The sequence below is a fragment of the Sporothrix schenckii genome (assembly GCF_000961545.1).
Source record: "Sporothrix schenckii 1099-18 chromosome Unknown Cont38, whole genome shotgun sequence".
NCBI lineage: Eukaryota > Fungi > Ascomycota > Sordariomycetes > Ophiostomatales > Ophiostomataceae > Sporothrix > Sporothrix schenckii.
The window spans coordinates 2,961,182-2,979,363 of NW_015971139.1; the positions used below are offsets into that span (position 1 = coordinate 2,961,182).

General features: G+C 57.4%; 7 protein-coding genes across 7 annotated transcripts; 2 read left to right on the plus strand and 5 right to left on the minus strand.

Annotated features, from left to right (window-relative positions):
- Window positions 1-2,254: 2,254 nt before the first annotated feature.
- Window positions 2,255-3,310, minus strand: SPSK_06438 (uncharacterized protein; the record flags this gene model as incomplete). The annotated part of the gene is made up of 1 exon (XM_016733144.1): window positions 2,255-3,310. The coding sequence occupies one exon, from the start codon at window positions 3,308-3,310 to the stop codon at window positions 2,255-2,257; it is 1,056 nt and encodes a 351-aa protein (XP_016592669.1).
- A 3,659-nt stretch (window positions 3,311-6,969) lies between these two features.
- Window positions 6,970-8,016, minus strand: SPSK_06440 (transcription initiation factor TFIIB; the record flags this gene model as incomplete). The annotated part of the gene is made up of 1 exon (XM_016733146.1): window positions 6,970-8,016. The coding sequence occupies one exon, from the start codon at window positions 8,014-8,016 to the stop codon at window positions 6,970-6,972; it is 1,047 nt and encodes a 348-aa protein (XP_016592670.1).
- Window positions 8,017-9,188: 1,172 nt separating this feature from the next.
- SPSK_06316 (uncharacterized protein) lies at window positions 9,189-10,493 on the minus strand (the record flags this gene model as incomplete). The annotated part of the gene is made up of 1 exon (XM_016733022.1): window positions 9,189-10,493. One exon carries the CDS (start codon window positions 10,491-10,493, stop codon window positions 9,189-9,191), a length of 1,305 nt encoding a protein of 434 aa, XP_016592671.1.
- A 1,858-nt stretch (window positions 10,494-12,351) lies between these two features.
- SPSK_06722 (calcium-binding protein precursor) lies at window positions 12,352-12,780 on the minus strand (the record flags this gene model as incomplete). The annotated part of the gene is made up of 3 exons (XM_016733420.1): window positions 12,352-12,378; window positions 12,440-12,561; window positions 12,648-12,780. 3 exons carry the CDS (start codon window positions 12,778-12,780, stop codon window positions 12,352-12,354), a joined length of 282 nt encoding a protein of 93 aa, XP_016592672.1.
- A 672-nt stretch (window positions 12,781-13,452) lies between these two features.
- SPSK_06110 (uncharacterized protein) lies at window positions 13,453-15,322 on the minus strand (the record flags this gene model as incomplete). Its single annotated transcript, XM_016732817.1, has 2 exons — window positions 13,453-15,028; window positions 15,105-15,322. The coding sequence occupies 2 exons, from the start codon at window positions 15,320-15,322 to the stop codon at window positions 13,453-13,455; spliced, it is 1,794 nt and encodes a 597-aa protein (XP_016592673.1).
- Window positions 15,323-16,595: 1,273 nt separating this feature from the next.
- On the plus strand, window positions 16,596-17,035 carry SPSK_06717 (uncharacterized protein; the record flags this gene model as incomplete). The annotated part of the gene is made up of 2 exons (XM_016733415.1): window positions 16,596-16,743; window positions 16,794-17,035. The coding sequence occupies 2 exons, from the start codon at window positions 16,596-16,598 to the stop codon at window positions 17,033-17,035; spliced, it is 390 nt and encodes a 129-aa protein (XP_016592674.1).
- Window positions 17,036-17,333: 298 nt separating this feature from the next.
- Window positions 17,334-18,119, plus strand: SPSK_06566 (S-adenosyl-L-methionine-dependent methyltransferase-like protein; the record flags this gene model as incomplete). Its single annotated transcript, XM_016733268.1, has 2 exons — window positions 17,334-17,585; window positions 17,655-18,119. 2 exons carry the CDS (start codon window positions 17,334-17,336, stop codon window positions 18,117-18,119), a joined length of 717 nt encoding a protein of 238 aa, XP_016592675.1.
- Between the last annotated feature and the right edge of the window lie 63 nt (window positions 18,120-18,182).

Here is an 18,182-nt window from a genome sequence, read left to right on the forward strand (position 1 = left end):
AAAAGTAGGAGTTGGCAAAGAACGGATTCGAACGAATGCTGCAAATGTCGGACGTCGAGGCCGTTCAAGGTCCGGACGCGAGAGCGGTGAAGGGCGTGGTCGAAGAGGCAGACGCAGCAGAATCAAGCCAAGCCTGGAGCGTGTGGGCGGGGTGCCGGGGGAGTCTGGCCAATGTGTGCAGCACAAGGGCGAGGGCGAGAACTGGGGGCCGAAGAGAGGAGCGGGGCGGTCGCTCAAGGGCGTACAAGGGGCTCAAGTCGGACGATGCAGAGGGGGGTTTTGGTGGCGGCGGCTGGAGGGAAAGGGAGTGTCAGTTTGCTGATCGAGAGGCGCCAGCATGCAGAACAACAGGTGTTGACGCAAAGCAATCGCATTGAAAGATGGTATAGTAGGGGGGCGGACGATGTGATTGGCGAAAGCTGTGAGCCCCTGAAGCACGAGGCCACGATTTCACGGCGTCTGTGGAGAGGGATTCGAGCGACGGCGGAATGGGATATGGAAGGACGTGAGGAATGGAGGGGGCCAGACGATATGAGCACAATCGACGAGAGTAAGGCGATCGAATGGCAAGACAAGACGAAAAGGAAAGGAGCAAAATGATAAAGGATCAAGGATCAAGAGGGAGCACGACGGGAGGTGAGGCTCAAATGCGTCGTGTGCTGTGAACGCGGCTGGAGACTCACAATTGTTGATCTGTTGCTAAGCTGCTCTGCAGCGCTCGTCGCTTAAGGGGAGCGGAGAGGGGGTAGGCGCCGGGGTCGACGGGGAGGGAGACAGCCAATCGTCGAGGCAGGCGGATGAGAAAATACAGTGAAAAGTGAAAAGCCGTGATGGGATGAAGTCGAATGGCCAGAGTCCACAACAGAGGAAGCAGCCAAGGAGTCGTCGTGTTCGAACGGGAAGGAAGTCGACCGTTGTTGTGCAAGAAGGCGCAGTTGGCAGTTGAAACGCTGGAACTAGCAGCAGCCGAATGGGGGGAAGGAACGAGACAGGCGGCAGAACCAGACGAAAATCGCCTGAGCAAATCCTTTCTAGCGGTCTAGTGGGAAACAGCATGTGGCGTCCCGGCCTCAAAAGACCAGTAAACAGACGGGCGTCTGGACGGGAAGCCCCTGACAAGCCTAGAACCGCTAGCCCATACGCTGTATTAGTGGTTGAAAATACCCCGCAACCCCTTTTACGGGGTGCTGTTTTGTCCGTTGTTGGTGGTTTTGCTGTCCCGCCCCGCTATTCGTGTAATTACGCTGTCTTCCGTGCACGTTTTGACATGCAATTAAACATTAAACGCGGAGAGGGAACATCCAAGTAAACAAAGAGGATTCGTAAATCCAACTGCTTGACGAATTGCGCAGAGAAACTCGTAAAATCGTATAGTGATCTGCCAGGTCGAGCAGTTGGTTATACTGTTTTGTCAATATGAATGTGTCGTGCTGCTTGTAGAAGAACCGCTGTAGAATATCGTACATTTTTCATCATCTATCCTTTTCTTTTCACTGAGACGCCACAACGTCTATGGAACCCTCGATGCAAGTACATCTCCATCGCAACACACCCCGGCACAGGCTCGCACGCCCGTTGGTCTACCTGTGCGATACTGCAAACAATGCGGCAAGACGTTGTACCTCGTGAGCGTGATGCTTGCACTCGTCCACTTGTGTAACGCCGCCGCTCAAGCCTCATTAATAAACATGGGAGGACACAAAACAAGGCGTCTACACTATCAATGGCCGTGGTGTATTGAAGGCGGCTGCTCATTCACCGTATATGACTTTACGTCTTCATGGCCACGCCAAAGGCCAACGTTGGTCGTGCACTGACGTTGGATCGGGCGCCGCTGTCAGGAGAACCAGGCACATTGAACGGGCAGAAGTGGGTGGGTAATATGTCAAGTGTCTGAAAATAATTGCTAGAGTGCTATGATGCCAAAAGAAAGAAAAGACGAAGAGGAAATCCCAAAGGCAAGGCATATTACAAAATCAAAAACAAAAAAACAAAAAAAAGAGCCAACACGCAGTAAATCACAAACGAGCAGCACCAGACATTATCCAAGTAAAGATGAAGTCTTTTTACAACGTCGACTTCCTTTTGCCTGACCTCTCGCCTCCTGTTTCCCTGGCCCCGTGGTCTTGACGTGTTTCGCTCGGACGCTCAATTATACACCTCGCAGTCGGTCGCAGTCAGCTGTCTGCTCGCACGCCAGAGTTGTTGGCTTTCGCGCACGCGCCTTCCGCGCGTTGCCTTCCCTCGTCGCCGCCTACCGCAGCTGCTGGTGGTCCGCAAACGGGTTGGGCCCCGTCGCAATGTCGCCGCTTGTCTCGCTGCGGGGCAGAACGCTGCCGCCACCCAGCGTGGTCGTCGACGCCGACGGTGGCAGGTACTGGCTCTGCTGGTGCTGGTGCGACGGCGGCATCAGGGGCTGCGAGTCGCCGCCGCCGCCCTGCAGGCTGGCGCTCATGTTGCGGACGCCGGCGCTGGGCTTCTTGCTGTCAATGGCGGCCTGGCGCGCAATGGCGGCGGCCTCGGCGGCCTTGGCCATGCGGGAGTGCTGGCGGCGCTCGCGGCAGCAGAAGAAGCACATGGTGGAGATGGCAAGGACGAGGCCCGCGCCAAAGACAATGGCAATGACGATGCCGGCGGCGCCGGGGTTGTTTTCCAGCTTCATGCAGGTGGTCTCGCCGAGGGCGCTGTCGGTGTCGCACATGAGGCCGGCAGCGCAGGTGGGGAAGAGAGCCACGGTCGAGAAGCAGGACAGGGTGGTCTTGCCGGCGGCGGGGCCGGTAGACTGGACGGGGCAGACGGTGGTGGAAACGGTGGTGGTGGTGAGGCAGATCAGCGAGGTAGTGTGGGTGCCGGTAAACGTGCTGTCGGCGCGTGGCAGGAGCGGGGTGGCGGCGAGGTACTTGGCATCGGCATTGGCATCAGCGGCAGCGGTCGGCGTCGGCACAGGCACCGGGTTGGCGACGGGCTTGCGGCGGCGCAGCTCGGCGGCGGCAGCATTCTTCTCCGCCGCGGGGCGCGCGCACTGCTGGATGGTCCAGGTGGCCTCGATCAGGGCCTCGTCGGGCTGGCAGCCGGCGTTGACAAAGCACTGGGCCAGGACCGCGGCGGAGATGTCGTGCGAGGACGTCGGCAGGCGGTTCTCGAGGCAGAATTCGATGCTGCCGGCATGGCCGCAGGCGGCGTGGCTCGCGAGCGAGGCGGCGCGGGTGTGGAGGCACTCGGCGAGGTCGAGGGGAGCCGCTGGCGCGGAGGCCGAGGCGGTAGCAGTAGCACCGAGGAGGGCCAGGAGGGCCTGTATTGATACGCGCATGGTGGACGTGTGTGAGAGGGGCGGTGTGCTGTGTGAGGGAGAATGCAAAGGTTTCGTTTGCCCGGAGCAGTCGGAGTCGGAGTCAAGCCAAAACGTGACGGAGAAGATGAACGCGTCCGGAGGTGCTCGGTCGACGTGACTCGGTCGACGTACTTGTTTCCAGGAACGTGAGTACTGAAAGCCCGAAAATAAAATCGGATCGGCGACGTCGGAACGGGAGTTGGGGCGATCTCGACGCCGAGGAATGGATAGTCAGGGCGACAAGAGATGAGGCGGCGGGAGGAAGAGGGAGACAAATCAAGACAAACAAGACAAAATCAGAGCGGACGAGGCAAACAGATAAATTCAATCGATCCAAGAACAGTAGACCCAGAAACGAAGCAGGAGACAGAAAGAAAGAGACGGCAGACGACAGGCGACAGGCGATAGACGAAGCGGAGGAAAAGAAAAAGAAAAAACGAAGAAAAGAAGGGAAAGAAGACGGAGGAATCGAGCCCCAGGGGAAAAGGAACGACACGAAACGAGGCGTCAGCTAAACAGAGTGAGCGACTCGAAGGACGTGAGATTTCAAAGTACTGGGCAAAAAGCCTTTTGGCACGACAAGGCCCCAAGGCCCTAGTCGTAAGACGAGCCGCAGGAATATAAAAATAAAAAAGGATTTGGTGGTGAGGAGGGGGGGGGGGGGGGCCGGCGAGAGCAAAAAGGGGAAAGGGGAAAGGGGGACAGGACTCGCTCTAGCTTCTCTATCTCTAGCTTCCCTTCCGGCTGCCAAGCCTCATTCCTCGCAGGAAGGAGCTGGGCTGGGCGCGCCGCGACGGCAGGCGCATTTGTCGAGGACGAAGGAAGGAGCGGATCTGAGCGGGTCGACCTTTGCTGTGCTCCTGCCTCCTTTGATTCTTCATCTAGTATTTCGTACAGAATACATTCGTACGACATACGACGAACTGGTGTTGCTGAGCTCTTTCCTCTTTTTTTGTCCTCATTCCTTCTCTTTTTGTTGCACCCTAAATTGGGTGGACCCACGATGTTTTAGCTCACAAGAGGCAGGCATGCACGGATTTACGCTTTCCTTCGTCAGGCTGCTGTCAGACTGCTGCCAGGGACCAAACGGCGACAGGAGCTAAACTACGCGTTGGCGCACTGCTGACCCGCTGGAGACTGAGACAGGAGACAGCGAATCGAGAGACGACCGTTGACAGGTTAGAACAGTACAAAGATACTTTAAGAGCCGTTGACATAAAATAATACGGAGAATGCGAGACGACGGAGACAGTCAGTGGAATAGGAAATAAGGTGCAGTTGTGGTTTTTGCTTTTTGCTTTACACTTTGTGCGATCCCCATTGACAGTGGCTGGCCGTTTTGCAGTGCCGACAGAGGACAAGTGTAACCTGTCAGACGATGAGACCAGACGAGTGAGAAGTGAGCGCGAGGGGCTGAAGGTGCGCGTGTATCGTGAGGTAAAGGCGCTGGTTGTGGCTGGCGTCGTTGGGAGTTCACTGCGCGGTCCTGCTCTGGGAGAGTTTGCGGACGGGGCCATGACACGACCCGCCGGCTGCAAACCCCTAATCTCACAGTTCATACAAAGTAAACTGCGCAGCTGTGGTACAAAGTACGACTCAACATACAAATGTCAGCACTCATCTGCTCCGTCTCATCTTCCTGCGCCCCAATTCAACCAATAACAGCGCGCCTGTCAGCAGAAACCCACTGTGCCCTGCATTCCGTTCATTTTGGACCCTCGAATTGCAGGGACGGCAATCCTCTTTACGAAGTACGACTACCAAGAATGCAACGGTCCTCCCGATTGTCCTTTCTGCAACCCCAGTCTGCACGTCCTGTCCTTACAGGCTTAATCCGTGGTGCAGTGCGAGCCCCGACACACACCTTGACATGGCCAGTTTGTGGCGGTGTTGAATCATCAAAGTGCGCCCCAGTTGGCTGGCTCTGCCCGTCGCAGGGTCCAAGGACGGTTTAGCCTGATGCACTCATACTGTCGAGCACAGCGTACATACAGAAGGACACTGCGCCCCGTTCTGTCTGCCAACGGAAAACAGACGAAAACGGAACGGCTGTTGGGGCTGAACGCCCGTGGCAAGCCTGGCATCATCGATACTTTTGTCATCATGAGGAAGAGGGTGAAGTGCGATGGGCAGACACAAAAGAGAGGACACACGAGAGCGATCCTCAAAAAAGAAGCTTTACGATGACAGAGGACAGCTGCTCGGAGATGTTATGACTGCACAATCCATGTTTGCTGACACCCAACAGCCGCAATACGTCGATACGATCTTTGGGGCAATTTCCCCCTTCAAGGCTGGATTTGCGCCGTGGCTCAGCCAGTGGGCCGGGGAGCAAACGTCCAACCCGAATTTCCGCAGGCTGCTCGTCTGGCATTTGGCGGTCTCGGGCACGCTACGGCAGTTGACATGCGACAGGACCTTTTTGAACGGAGGACATGTACTGGCACGCGCCGTTTCTTTTTTTAGTTTTTGATTTCACGATGCCAAGACGTCTTTTGAATACCTCGACGAGAGTCACCCCTTTGCGACGCAATGTGGAATGGCAGCGCTTTTCATTGAATATGAATCTACCGACGATCTCGAGATACATGGAAAAAACATCCGCACTCACAACAACGCTTTGGGTCCGGAACGACTCCTTCAAAAAAAACAAGAGAAGTAGGAAATCAGCATGACAATGAGCACAAAGTTGATGGAAGCAAAAACAAGTCAGAGAAAGGACTTGGACTTAATTGGGGCATACATAGACGGCGTCTTGTCGTCATGAGAAACCGTTCCGACATCCCACCAATTTCCATTTGCCCCGTCTGTTGATTCCTTTGCCTGGATTGATTTTTTTCAATCGTTTTCTTGTTTTCTTATTTTTTTGTGTGTGCGTGGTCTATGTTATTTTTTTTGCTTGTGCTTTTGTGTGATCCGTCTGGACAACTGACAACTGACGACGGGTGAAAACGGCTCTCTCTCGAGGTCGGCTCATGGCACACCCAGTCCGTAGTCCGTAGTCCGTCTGCCCCTTTGGACCTCCGACCCTGTCACTCGTTTTGGTGCAAGTGGTTGCCAATCTTTCGAAAGGGGGTCGGAGTGATTGTGCTGCCCACTGCTTGAGCCGCATATCATGAATCGTGGGGACCGCCCGGATCAAATACCGACGTGCAACATTGTGCGGCCGAGCGAGGCATGCCCTGTGATAAAAAAATAAGAAAAAAAGCAGCGAGCAAAAAAAAAAGAAAAAAAAAGAAAAGAAAAAAAAAATAGAAACCAGATACAACCAGATTAAAAGCAACCCTCGCAAGCAACCCTTCTGGTCAAACAGGCAGTCCCTCCTGCTGTCGACATTTCCATGGTACTCTGTATATTTTCATGGCCTTTTGGGTATTTCTTTTCGCTCTCCTTTATTGCCCCAGATCGATCTAGACGAAGCCGTGGCTCGTCGTTTCGTTCAAAACGGCTGGCTATGTACCGTCTGCGCTCGTGTTCCCCGTGTGGTCTCTGTGATCCCCCGGTGTGTCTTTAAGGCCCATGTGGTCTTTCGGATCCATCTGGTCCTTTTGGTCCTTCTCATCCTCTTCGTGTGCCCCCGCCAGTGCCCCCGACAGTTTGCCCCCCACGCTGCTTCCTCGACGGGTGCCGGCAGTGCTCTAGCTGCTCGACAGCTTGTCGAGGTCGCCGTGCCAGTCGGGCTCGACGAGCGTGGTGCGCGTGTTGTAGAGAAAGCGGTAGGCCGTCTTGATGGTGCCGTCGCTGACGCCGGCAATGGAGGCAATGTCCTTGGACGCGCGCGGGTCGTCGAGGTACTGCGAGGCAAAGTAGATGCAGGCGGCGGCGACGGACAGCGGCGAGCGGCCGGCGAGGTCGGGGATGCCCGTGGTCTTGCGGGCCAGCGCCTTGCTGATCTTCTCCATGCGCGGCGTGTTGCGGAACCCGAGCAGCGAGCAGTAGCGCGTGCAGAGCTCCTCGGCCGTCGTCGACGACGACGCCTTGTAGTCCTTGACGCCCTGCGCCGCGCTGGCCTGCGGGTTTTTCTCCTGGATCTTGCTCAGAAAGCTCTCGAGCGACTTGAAGACGCGCCCAATCTCCTTTTTCGTGACGCGCGTGATGGCGTAGATCTCGCGAAACGTGCGCGGCACGCCGCACTGGCGGCACGCGATAAAGATGCAGCCGGCGATGACGGCCTCGCGCGGCTTGCCCTTGAGCTGGCCGTGCTCGTAGGCCAGCTTGTAGATGTGCATGGCCGTCTGGCCGACGATGCCGCTCGTCTGCATCATGTCGACGAGCCCGCTGATGGCGCGGAAGCCCTCTTGCAGGTCGTTGTTGAGCTTCTCCGACTGCGACTTCTTGTTGATGCTGTTGAGCTTGCCCGCCAGCTTGCCGTTGGCCGCCCGCATGTCCACCTGCGTGCGCAGGCCCTCGTCGTTGGCCAGCGAGTTGGCCGACTCGCCCACGCGCGACGGGTCGTCGTTGCCCTGGTCGTCGTTGGCAAACGTGCGCCACTCGGACCGGCTGTCGATGATGCGCGGGCCCACGACGAGGCCGCACGAGTCGCACACCATGTCGCCGCTCGAAAACTCCTCGACCAGGTTGGGCGGGAACTCCTTGCAGTCGGGGCACATGACAATGTTGTCGAGGTTCTCCTTGTACGCGTCGCGCGCCGCGTTGGCGGTGGCCGTGGCCGTGGCAGCGTCCATTTTGGTGGTGGCGGCGGCGGCGGCAGCACGTGTGGCCGAAGGAGATGGCTTGTTATGCAGCTCCTCGAGAGGCTTACGGGTCGCGGCGACGAGCTTGGTTTGGGTCCGCGTCGGCTGCGACTTGGCAGTGGCCGGCCTGGTCACCTTCGTCGACGTCTGTCTTGGCTTGCGTTTCTTGGACGCCAGCCGCTTCTTCGCGTCCAGCGTGTCGAGCACCAACACAATGCTCTTTGTCGCCTCGGCGGGCGTCAGGTCGCTTGTCTGCGCGTCCGTCTTGTCCGACAGGATGGTGAGGGCCAGCTGACGGAAGAGCGGTGAATGCGTGGTGGGCGAAGAAACAAGTCGTCGGGCGGACCGACGACGCTACGGGTAGATGAGAAGCAAGAAGAAAAGAAAGCACAGGGTATCAGAAAAGTGTCAGGCAGGTTCAAGGGCACGATGGAGAGCACGAAACAAAGATTCGTGCGGCGTCCGCGTCGTCGGTCGTGTCGTCTGTCTCAAAAACCAGTCAAGGCGTCCCCGTGGAGCGAAGAGAACGATGGATCGATGTGTTCACGAGGTATTTTCGATGACAATGATGATGCCAAAGGTATCAGAAACGTCGAACACGAACGGATTGAATCTCTTCGCAGAGGAGCAAATTGAGATTGAACGAGACGCGCGATGAGCGAACAGCAAAAGAGAACAAGGTCGCCGACGACTAAACGAAAGAGGCGCGCCGTCGGATCGAAAGAAACGAGCAGAGAAAGTCAAAACAATCGATGGCGACGGGCGACGGGCGACAGCTGCGACGGCGACGAGAAGCAAGACGACGCAAAAAAAGAGGTTGTCGAAGGCAGAAGTGGAAGGGCGACAATGAGGCAGGGAGAAGAGGCTGCCCATAACCAAATAGCCCCAGAAACAAGCGGTTGGCCTCTGTTTCGCCACCGTCGCTGGGATGGTGCGCTTTGATTGGTCAGACGGACCGGTCTGGCACCAGGCAGAAGCGCCGAGAATCTTATGTGAGCACGGATAGGTGCATGGGTACATGTGCATGGGTACATGTAGTAAAGCGTTTTCAATGCCAAAGAGAAGCGCTCGCTCTTTCCATTAACATTACTCAGTACAAGGTTTGTCTACTCTATAGATACAATAGTATACAGTTTTTCTCTGCCAACGCATCCACCCACCGCCTACCGCCCTGCACTCCTCCGCCGCCCGCTGCCGCCCACGCCGCCCTGCGAAAAGTCCACCGAGTACAGCGACGTCGGACTCGTCGTCGCGGCGTCGCTGGGGTGCGCCAGCGCGTTGCGCGGGTCGGCGTGGACCTGCCGCGCCGTGAAGCCGTTGGCCTGGCTCGCTGTGCTGTCTTGACGAAGCGGGCCGGCCGGCGCAAGGTTGACGACGCCCGCGGTGGCATCGGGGCGCACCACGGACAGGGGCCGCAGCCACGAGCGCGGCGGGACGGGCGGGCTGGCCGGGCGGTCGCTGTCCACGCCAACATCACCCGCCAACGGCTGGTCCAACGGTTGGTCCAACGCGCTCTCCGACTCTTCGACGACGTTGTCGAGCGTGAGGTGCGGGTGGTAGCGGCGCAGGGCGGCGGTCCATTCCGTGTCGTCGTCGCGGCGGGCCGGCGGAGCGGCGGCGGCGGAGACAGGCGGCGACACGTTGAGCGGCGCCGGGATGAGGGATGCGGTGGCCAGGGGTGCCAGCGTGTCCAGTGGGGTCAGATTGTCGTGGTGGGCGAGGTCCCACTGGCCGGCAGACGGCTGCGTCTGGGGCTGTGTCTGCGTCTGTGGCTGCAACGGCGGCCTCGGCACGGGCTGACGCTGGTAGAGGGGCACGCCGCGGTAGCCGTCCTCCATGTCGTCCTGCGCGCCCTGGTCCCCGGCGACTTCGCCCGCGACTTCGCCCGCCGCCCCCAGGTAGCTCAGGCTCGCCGAACTCCGGCTCAGAAGCGACTTGCGGATCATGTGGCGGCGCTCGCGCTCGGCCTCAGCCATCAGGGCGGCCTCGCTCATGTGGCTGCGGCGGCGGAACTGGTCCGGGGTGAGCTGAGGGTCGTGCTGCCGGGCCTGCTCGTAGCGCTGGCGGCGGCGGCGGCGGAACGTCAGCCACGTGGCCAAGGCCGCAGCAGCAACGACGGCGACGACAGCGGCCACGATGACACCAGGCAGCCATTTGTTGGACGAGGCACCCGCGTGGGCCTTGGAGTCGGAAGAGATGAGCGTCGGCGTGGTGGACGAGCTCGGCGTCGGATGGGTGGTGACGTTGCCGCGGAGGGCGACGACGACGTGGTGGAGGGGCTGTGGGGGGAATGAAGAGGCGGATATTTGCGAGGATGGTGACAGCGAGGGTTGTGACAGGGATTCGAGGAAGGATGATGTTGGTGCGGATGTTGGTGCGGCTGTTGGGAGTGACGAAGCGGGTGAGACTGATGAGACGGGCACTGCTTGACTGGAGAGTGCCGGCGGCACAGTGGAGAAGGCCGGCATCGTGAAGGTGAGTGTGTGGTGTGTGCTGTCGTTGTAGTGCAATCGTAGATATGAGATGAGATGCCACCAGAACAAAGCAGGAATGGCGAGAAAGATGTTGAATAAGGATCGTAGTTGAGGACAGAAAGATGTTGTCTCTTTTGTTTGGGAACTCGACTCTTCTCTATCTGTGCTGTGGCCGAGTGTGTTTATTGTCTCAGTCGCCGCTCAGCCGCAGATGCAGTGTCCGATGCAGGTTGGGCGCTGTGACCGACTTTGGTGGCTGCGTGGCAGAGTTGACGAGAGGATGGAGAGAAGAAGGGGAGAAGAAGGAAAGAAAAAAGAATGAAAAAAAGGAAAAGAACACAAGCCATCGAGAACGTGAGGACAAACGAGACGATTCAAATAAGAGGTGTGTCGATCGAGCAACCGAGGACATAAAAGAGGCGACATAAAGACATAAATGCGACATAAAAAATGCAAAGCCATAAAAGATTTCATGCTTCCAAGTCCACTTTAGAGGACGACGACTACCACGACATTGGACGACATTTGCATGTACATGCGAAATACGGACGAGTACGACATGTGGATGTGGCACGGAGGGAGCTGACTGGGTTGGCTGTGTCTCTGCCTACTCAGTTTATGTCGATGTGGTATGTCGACGGGGTACCCGGACGACAGCATCGATCGTATTGCGAGGCGCGACGAGTAAAGAAACATTTATTTCGTGACGACACACGCCTTTCTCGTATGCTTTCGTAGTCTGGGTTGGGTTTTCGTGTCAGACCGGGGTCGGTCGCGGAATACGAGGTGGAGTGGCAGACGGACTGACCGGATTTTCTCTTCTCGGCGTTTGTTGTACGATGTATTGATGGTTATTGTGCGGGTCGTTCGTACACTTTCCATTTCTTTTTTCGTTTTTATTTCTGGGGCCGTGATCGGTTCTATTCTGTTGGCTGGCCTCCCCGGACCGTTTCCTTTTTGGGGACTCTTAAGACGAGCATGGTAGAGTACGACGTCAAGGAAACAGAAAAGAGACGAGAGAGACGGGAAGGACTGTACAGAGTGTAGTGAAGGAGGCTCCGAGAGGCCAGAGGCTGTTGAAACGTTACGCTGTATTTATGAGAGCTACGACGAGGCGGTGTTCCCGCAGCGACTTGAGTGCCGGAGCAGGGGCTGCAGGACTGTGACCTGCATAGGGCATAGGGAACGGCGTTGTGATAAGTGCCTGCCGGAACTCGGACATGCAGTGACATGCTCTTTGATTATGAGTGGATAAGAGGAGAGAAGGGGGATTGGCGGGATTTCTTTTCTTTTATTTTTATTTTCTTTTATTATTTTTATTTTCTTTTTTCTTTTCTTTTTTTTTCTTTAAAGAAAACGACTTGGACTATCCAAGAGCAAGGTGGAATTGCTGGCCGAGTTTGTGCTGCATTTATTATGAGAGCTGATCTACGACATGAGAAAAGGCTGTGGTAGGACTGTGAGTTGACTGCTGTTCATTTGTTTGGGTTCTTATTTTCTATTTGGTACGTCGTCAGGTCGTGCTTTGCTTTCCATTTTTACAGTTGTACAACTGTACTTGAAAACAATACGCTAATGAACATACGTCGTAAAGAGGACATCGGACAGCGAGTCCACAGTTTGTCCCACAACTGTGCGGATCTCTGATCTTGTCGGTTGTTATTTTTGGAACAGCCAAGGAGGATCCCGTCGAAGAGACAGGGATTGTATGAAACGAATAGACGCGGTTTGATTTGTTTGGTTGTTTGGTTTATTGATTTCTGTGGACAACACGGGCGAGATACGCTACAAACAACTAATTGTAGATATGACAAAGGCCACTGTCCAGTCCACAATCCACCTTCACTCTCCACTACATGCAACTCTTGCACGCGTCGGGCTATATTTTTGTTAGCATCGTATACGCACGAGCACACAAAGAATCCCTACACCCAACTCACCACCGTCGACACCGCGCCCACCGCCTCACTGAGACAGTCGGCGTCCTCGTGCAGGTCGCGGCCCTTGTCGGCGGCGGCCAGCGCGCACGCCTTGATCGAGGGGGCCAATGCTTCGACGCAGGCTGGGGGTGGGGGGGGGGGGGGGGGGACAGCGGAAAAGGGTTAGCACGCGCTCTATGTGACGGCTGTTGGGTGTGACATCACCTACCCCGAATGTGGATGCACAGCTGCGCGGTGTCGACGGTCTCGACGGTGTCGACATTGTCAACAGCACGCACGTTGTTGGCCGGTGCGGCAGCGGCGACGGCCACGAGGGCCGCAAAGGCGACGGTAAACTTCATGGCGATGGTGTAGGGGCGTGTGGCAGTACGGTTGTTGTGCGCTGTTGTCTTGGGGCCTTTTTTCTGTGAGCTGTCAGACTGTCCGTCTTGCGTCGACTCGACTCTTTATATCCGTCGACTTCATGCACTTCTGCATGACTCGCCACGGGCATCACCAGTGGAACACGGAACACGTTCGCTTGTCGTTAATTACTGTGGAAAGGTTGCAGACTGGATCAACACGACCGCCGCTCATTCCATACGCATCCACACGCGCCTTCGCGATCCTTTGCTCTTTGCAGTGTGTAGAGAGCGGCCACTCGGTGCAGGATCGTAAAGGAATCTGCCGGATATGGGATGCGTAGAACGTGTGCTGGCCCTCCATGGCCGACCTCCATGGCCGACTGCGACAAATCTCCCACTGCAGGTCGTGTGGCCCGCCGTCAGCCCAACCGCATCCTCCGCCTAATTACGTCGCGCCTGGTAGTCAACATAAAGTGGTCGAGTGTTATCGTGATGCCATTCATATTAATTGGCTCTTCCACTGATCATCTTTGCATCGTATCCTTCTCGTTGCCGACGATACGAGATGCTTGTTCTGTTGTATTACTGCTCATTACTGTCTCTGCTGTCTCGTCAATTAAGTACATGCGTCGGTCTACCTACTACGTCGGCCTATGTACACCGCGCCGGTCACACCTTGGTCGCCTCCTCCTCCACCCTCTCCACCGTCGCCTCCACCTTCTCCGTCATCAGCGCCTTGACCCCGCGCAGACACGCCACCGCCGCCGTCGCCAGCACCACAAACGGAATGATGCTCGACCACGCCAGCCGGTACGCGTGCGCATACTCGGCGCGGCTGGCCGTGACCGCCGCGGCCCAGACGGCCGCCGTGGCCCCGGGGACGTCGGCCGAGCCGACGTCGCCCGCGGCAAACGCGGCGAGGAGCGCGGGGGCGCTGGACGCTGGCAGCCCGGCCTGCACGGCGGCGTCGCTTACGGCCGGCGCGTAGTGGCTGTTGATGTAGCCGTTGATGATGGCGTCGAGGACGGCGGAGCCAAAGGCGCCGCCGATGGCGCGCGCCGAAAAGGCGAGGCCCGTGGCGGTCGAGAGGTAGGCGTGGGGCGCGGTGAACTGGACGCAGGCGACGAGCAGCGTCAGCGGGCCGGACTGGCCGATGCCGGCGAGCACGCTGATGCCGATCTGGGCGGCGTTCCAGTGCGGCCGGACGTTGGCGTAGGCGACGGTGACGACAAAGAAGAGCACAAAGGTGACGAGCAGCGGGGTCTTGAGGTCCTTGTAGTAGGTGGCGTAGAGCGTGATGGGGACGGACGTGAACATGGTCGCCAGCGTGTAGCTCAGCTGGCGGATGGAGATGCGCCAGGCGTTCGTCTGGAAGCCCAGGTTCAGCACAATCTGCGGCACCACCGAGTTGACGGCCGAGTAGAAGATCCAGCCCTCGACGGCAAAGGCAAACACGGACAGCGCAAAGTTGGCGTTGTGCGCGAAAAAGACGTGCGCCAGCAGCCCGTCGCGGCGGCCCTTCCACTCGTACGCGCCAAACGCCACGAGCAGCGCCAGCCCTATCGCGAGTGGCGCCGCCACGTGCGCGTCCGACCACGCGTACGTGCCGCCGCCCCAGTCGAGCGCCAGCAGCGTCAGCGTCGCGCCCGCCACAAACAGCAGCGAGCCCACCGGGTCGCACGCCCACACGTAGCCCCAGACGGACAGCCGGTCCTCCGCCGACCGCGCGGGTCTCTTCGGCCAGTAGAACAAAAACAGGCCCAGGCTCGTCGCCAGGTGAAAGGCCGCCTGGATCCAAAAGATGGACCGCCACCCCGACGGCGACGCATTCGTCACGGCGCCCGCGCCCAGCGACCCGACCAGGCCGCCCACGGCGCCGCCCAAAAACGCAAAGCCGTTGGCCAGCGCGCGGTACTTGAGCGGCAGCACCTCGGACGGGATCGCCTGCACAATGGCAATGGTCGCCAGCGTCGTGCCGATTAGGATGCCGCCGCCAATCAGCATGGCCATCGACGTCGCCTTGGCCGACACCACGGCGCCCACAAAGGCCACCAGCGGCGGGCCCGCCGCCAGAAACTTGCGGTCCAGCACGTCCGACAGCCGGCCCACAATCGGCGACAGCACGCTCTGCATCAGCAGCGGGCCCTGGATGATCCAGCCCGAGATGCTGGCGTCGCCCAGGTCGCGCACGATAAAGGCAATGACCGAGCCGGCCGCCACCACGACAAACACCTGAGCCATGATGCTGGAGAAATGAGGGGACGAGTTAGTAGGCACAGAACAAGGGGGAGGCAAGGGGAGAACGCATGGAGGACACCCACGCAAAACAAGTGATAAACACAACCAGCCAGGACCGCCAGCTCAGATGGATGTGCACGGCATTGCGCACCGCCTCTTCTTCGATGGGCACGACGTCGAGCTCGGCATGGTCGTGGGGATTCGTGTGCTCGGCGTGGACTGTGTTGGTTGTGTTGCCGGGCTCGACCTCGGCGGGAGCGGCCGACTGGATCTCGACCCCGTCGGACTTGGATTCGGCCATGACGAATATGAGATGTAGACAGGAAAGAAAAAAGGCAGCTGGCCGGAAAAGGGTGGAGAGAAATGTCAAGAAATGTAAACAAGGAAGCCAAACTGACCACGATGCAGCGTCCTGGAGCTATATAAGAGACGCGCCAACCTAGGAAGAAAGCTTCCTGGGAATAGACGAGAGTCCCATTGCACACGCAGGGACAGACACACAGACACAAGCAGTACGAGTGCCGAAGGTCCAGGCCTAGACACGGGAATCGAGCGAACCCACCATCCCTGGAACCAGAAACCAGGAAACAAATGCGGGAGGCAATCGTTCGAGACGAGAGACCTTACGACGGATGAAAACAGACTGACGCCAACAGAGTGACAGCCAATTCTGGGGAACTTGAGAGTCTCCATGTGGGGAAATAAGAGTCCGGCCGTGTTAGTGGATGGGGATTGGGCGAGACTGGGGATGACCATGACCAAAGCGGCCAAAACAACTAAAAACTACCAAAAAACGACGCTTCGGAGACATGCTGCCAGCGGGGTTCTCTTTGTGGGCCAACGGTCAAGGGTGACCAACCTGTTGGCCGGCAGTTGTACGTGCCAGTATGTGTGCTTTGTACGCATGGTTCGAAGAAGGAGAGAAGGGGAATGGCACGACGAAACAAGAAGACACAAGCAAAACAAACTACGCTGGCACCAAATGACTGAGAGCCTTGATACCCTGCCGTCCTTCCTGTTTATTCCCCAAACGAGCCTCAAATCTTTGGTGACAGAACTTGCCAAGGTGGCATTCTTTCGGCGCGTCGAAAGAGTCTCGATACCGTAAAAGAAAAAGGGCAATGGAATCAGGCAGGGTTCGTAAAAATTGGAGACGAACCAAAAAGGGTCCGAGAGGGGAAACTGACGAATGGCGACGTCGACGTGACGCTATGATGCACAGGCGCGGCAGATGAGGAGAACCTGAGAACGTTGTGTTTTGCTGACACGGCCGAGGGCAAAGAGAGGGGAAGAACGGTCAACTTGGCGGTGTATGGGACGCAAACGGCACGTCGCTGACGATTGGTATTGCGAACGATGGTGCCCTATTATTAGAAGGACCAGTTGCCGACCAGAGATGAAGCTTCTGTTGTCAATATATAACGAGAGACGAATAAAGAGCGACTCACAACGTCCTCAACCCAACGCAACGCCACAGAGGTCAACAAAGGTCAACAAGTCACGACATGGCTGACAAAGGCTGAACTGCCTCGGCCTGACTTGGGGGCTGTCGCCTACTGTACCGACAATGCACAATGCTCGTCGGGCGGCAGCCTGCTAGTAGCAAGCCACAAAATGGCAGCGAGACCACACTCGTGGCCTCCTTCGCACTCTTACCAGCGCTCGTGATGCACATCGCCGGGCCGCGTGCTTCCCAACTCTACTGGGAGGTTCGTCGAATCGGTGAGGCATACAAAATGGCAGCTGGGAATACGCTGAATACCTATAACAAGCTGTTGGCGTCGCCGGGCACGATCAAGGCGACCTGTGCCCCATGAAAGCGTTGACGTGTGCGACAGACGCCGTGATGCATTCACAAGACTGCGAAAACGATCTTCTGGAATGCATCCATGCGGCCGCGTTGACCATCATAGAGGCTGCGGATGTCGCTGTGGACGTGGACGTGGACGTGGACAGCGCCGACGACTATTCGTATGACAGCGAGGACACTCTGTGCCCGTCGTGCGGCGAATAGCGAGGCAACCACGCCCCGGTCAAATGTATCTCGGACGGTGTAGCCGTCTAGAGCAATGGACAGTGTCAAAGCATCACTTGCAAAACCATGGGCTGTAAGCTCCAAATGCACTAAATACACTGGTCTCACAAAGTAAAACTGCTACATACGCAGCCTGTTTTGACGTCCATATAGCGCAGATAAAGTGCCCCACTTGATCTTGCGCTGGCCATTGAAAAATATCAGTTTCAACCTCATCTCAGCCTTATGAGACAAGTTCCGTCCATAGCAAATCGCATCCACGCCCACAACCACCACAATGGACGATCCACACAACGACGAGGTCTTGAGTCATGCCGAGTTCTGGGACGGACGGTATTCCGTGGCGGTGAAGGAAGGTGCTGAGGCGACGACTGAGAGTACAAAAACAGCGCCAACCGACGAGCCAACACACGAATGGTTCCGCTCCTACAGCGACCTCGAGCCGTTTTTGGTCAAAGTGCTGTTTGGCCGGCCAAAATGTGGACCGGCCGACAATCCCAGTGTCCTGCACCTCGGGTGCGGTGATAGTGTAGGCCGCTGTGTCCATTGCACTTCGATTGCTTCCCAAGTTTTGTTTCAGACTGCTAACCGTACCCAGGTCATCCCTGCGGAACTCGAGACGCGCGGCTACCGCAACCAGCTCTGCGTCGACTTCTCGTCGACGGTGATCCAGCTGATGACAGCGCGGTACGCGGGCCGGTCCATGCGGTGGCAGCAGATGGATGTGCGCCACATGGCCGACGTGCCGTCGGCGTCCGTCCAAGTCTGCTTCGACAAGGGCACGCTCGATGCCATGATCCACGGCAGCCCGTGGAGCCCGCCGGACGATGTGCTGGACAACACGGGCGGCTACTTGCGGGAGGTGTACCGCGTGCTGGCAGACGAGGGCGTGTTTGTGTACGTGACGTTCCGACAGCCGCACTTTATCCGGCCCCTCTTTGACAAGAGTCTGCAGAGCGACGACGGCAGAGCGTGGAACATGGAGCTGGAGATTCTGGGCGACACAGAAGGGACGTTCAACTATTATGGCTGGGTCATAACGAAAGGGAAGTCGAGTCAATAAGAGCAGAGCAGCGGCGAATCAATAAATTGTTTGTCTTCTCTAAAAAATAAAAGAAAAACGAAA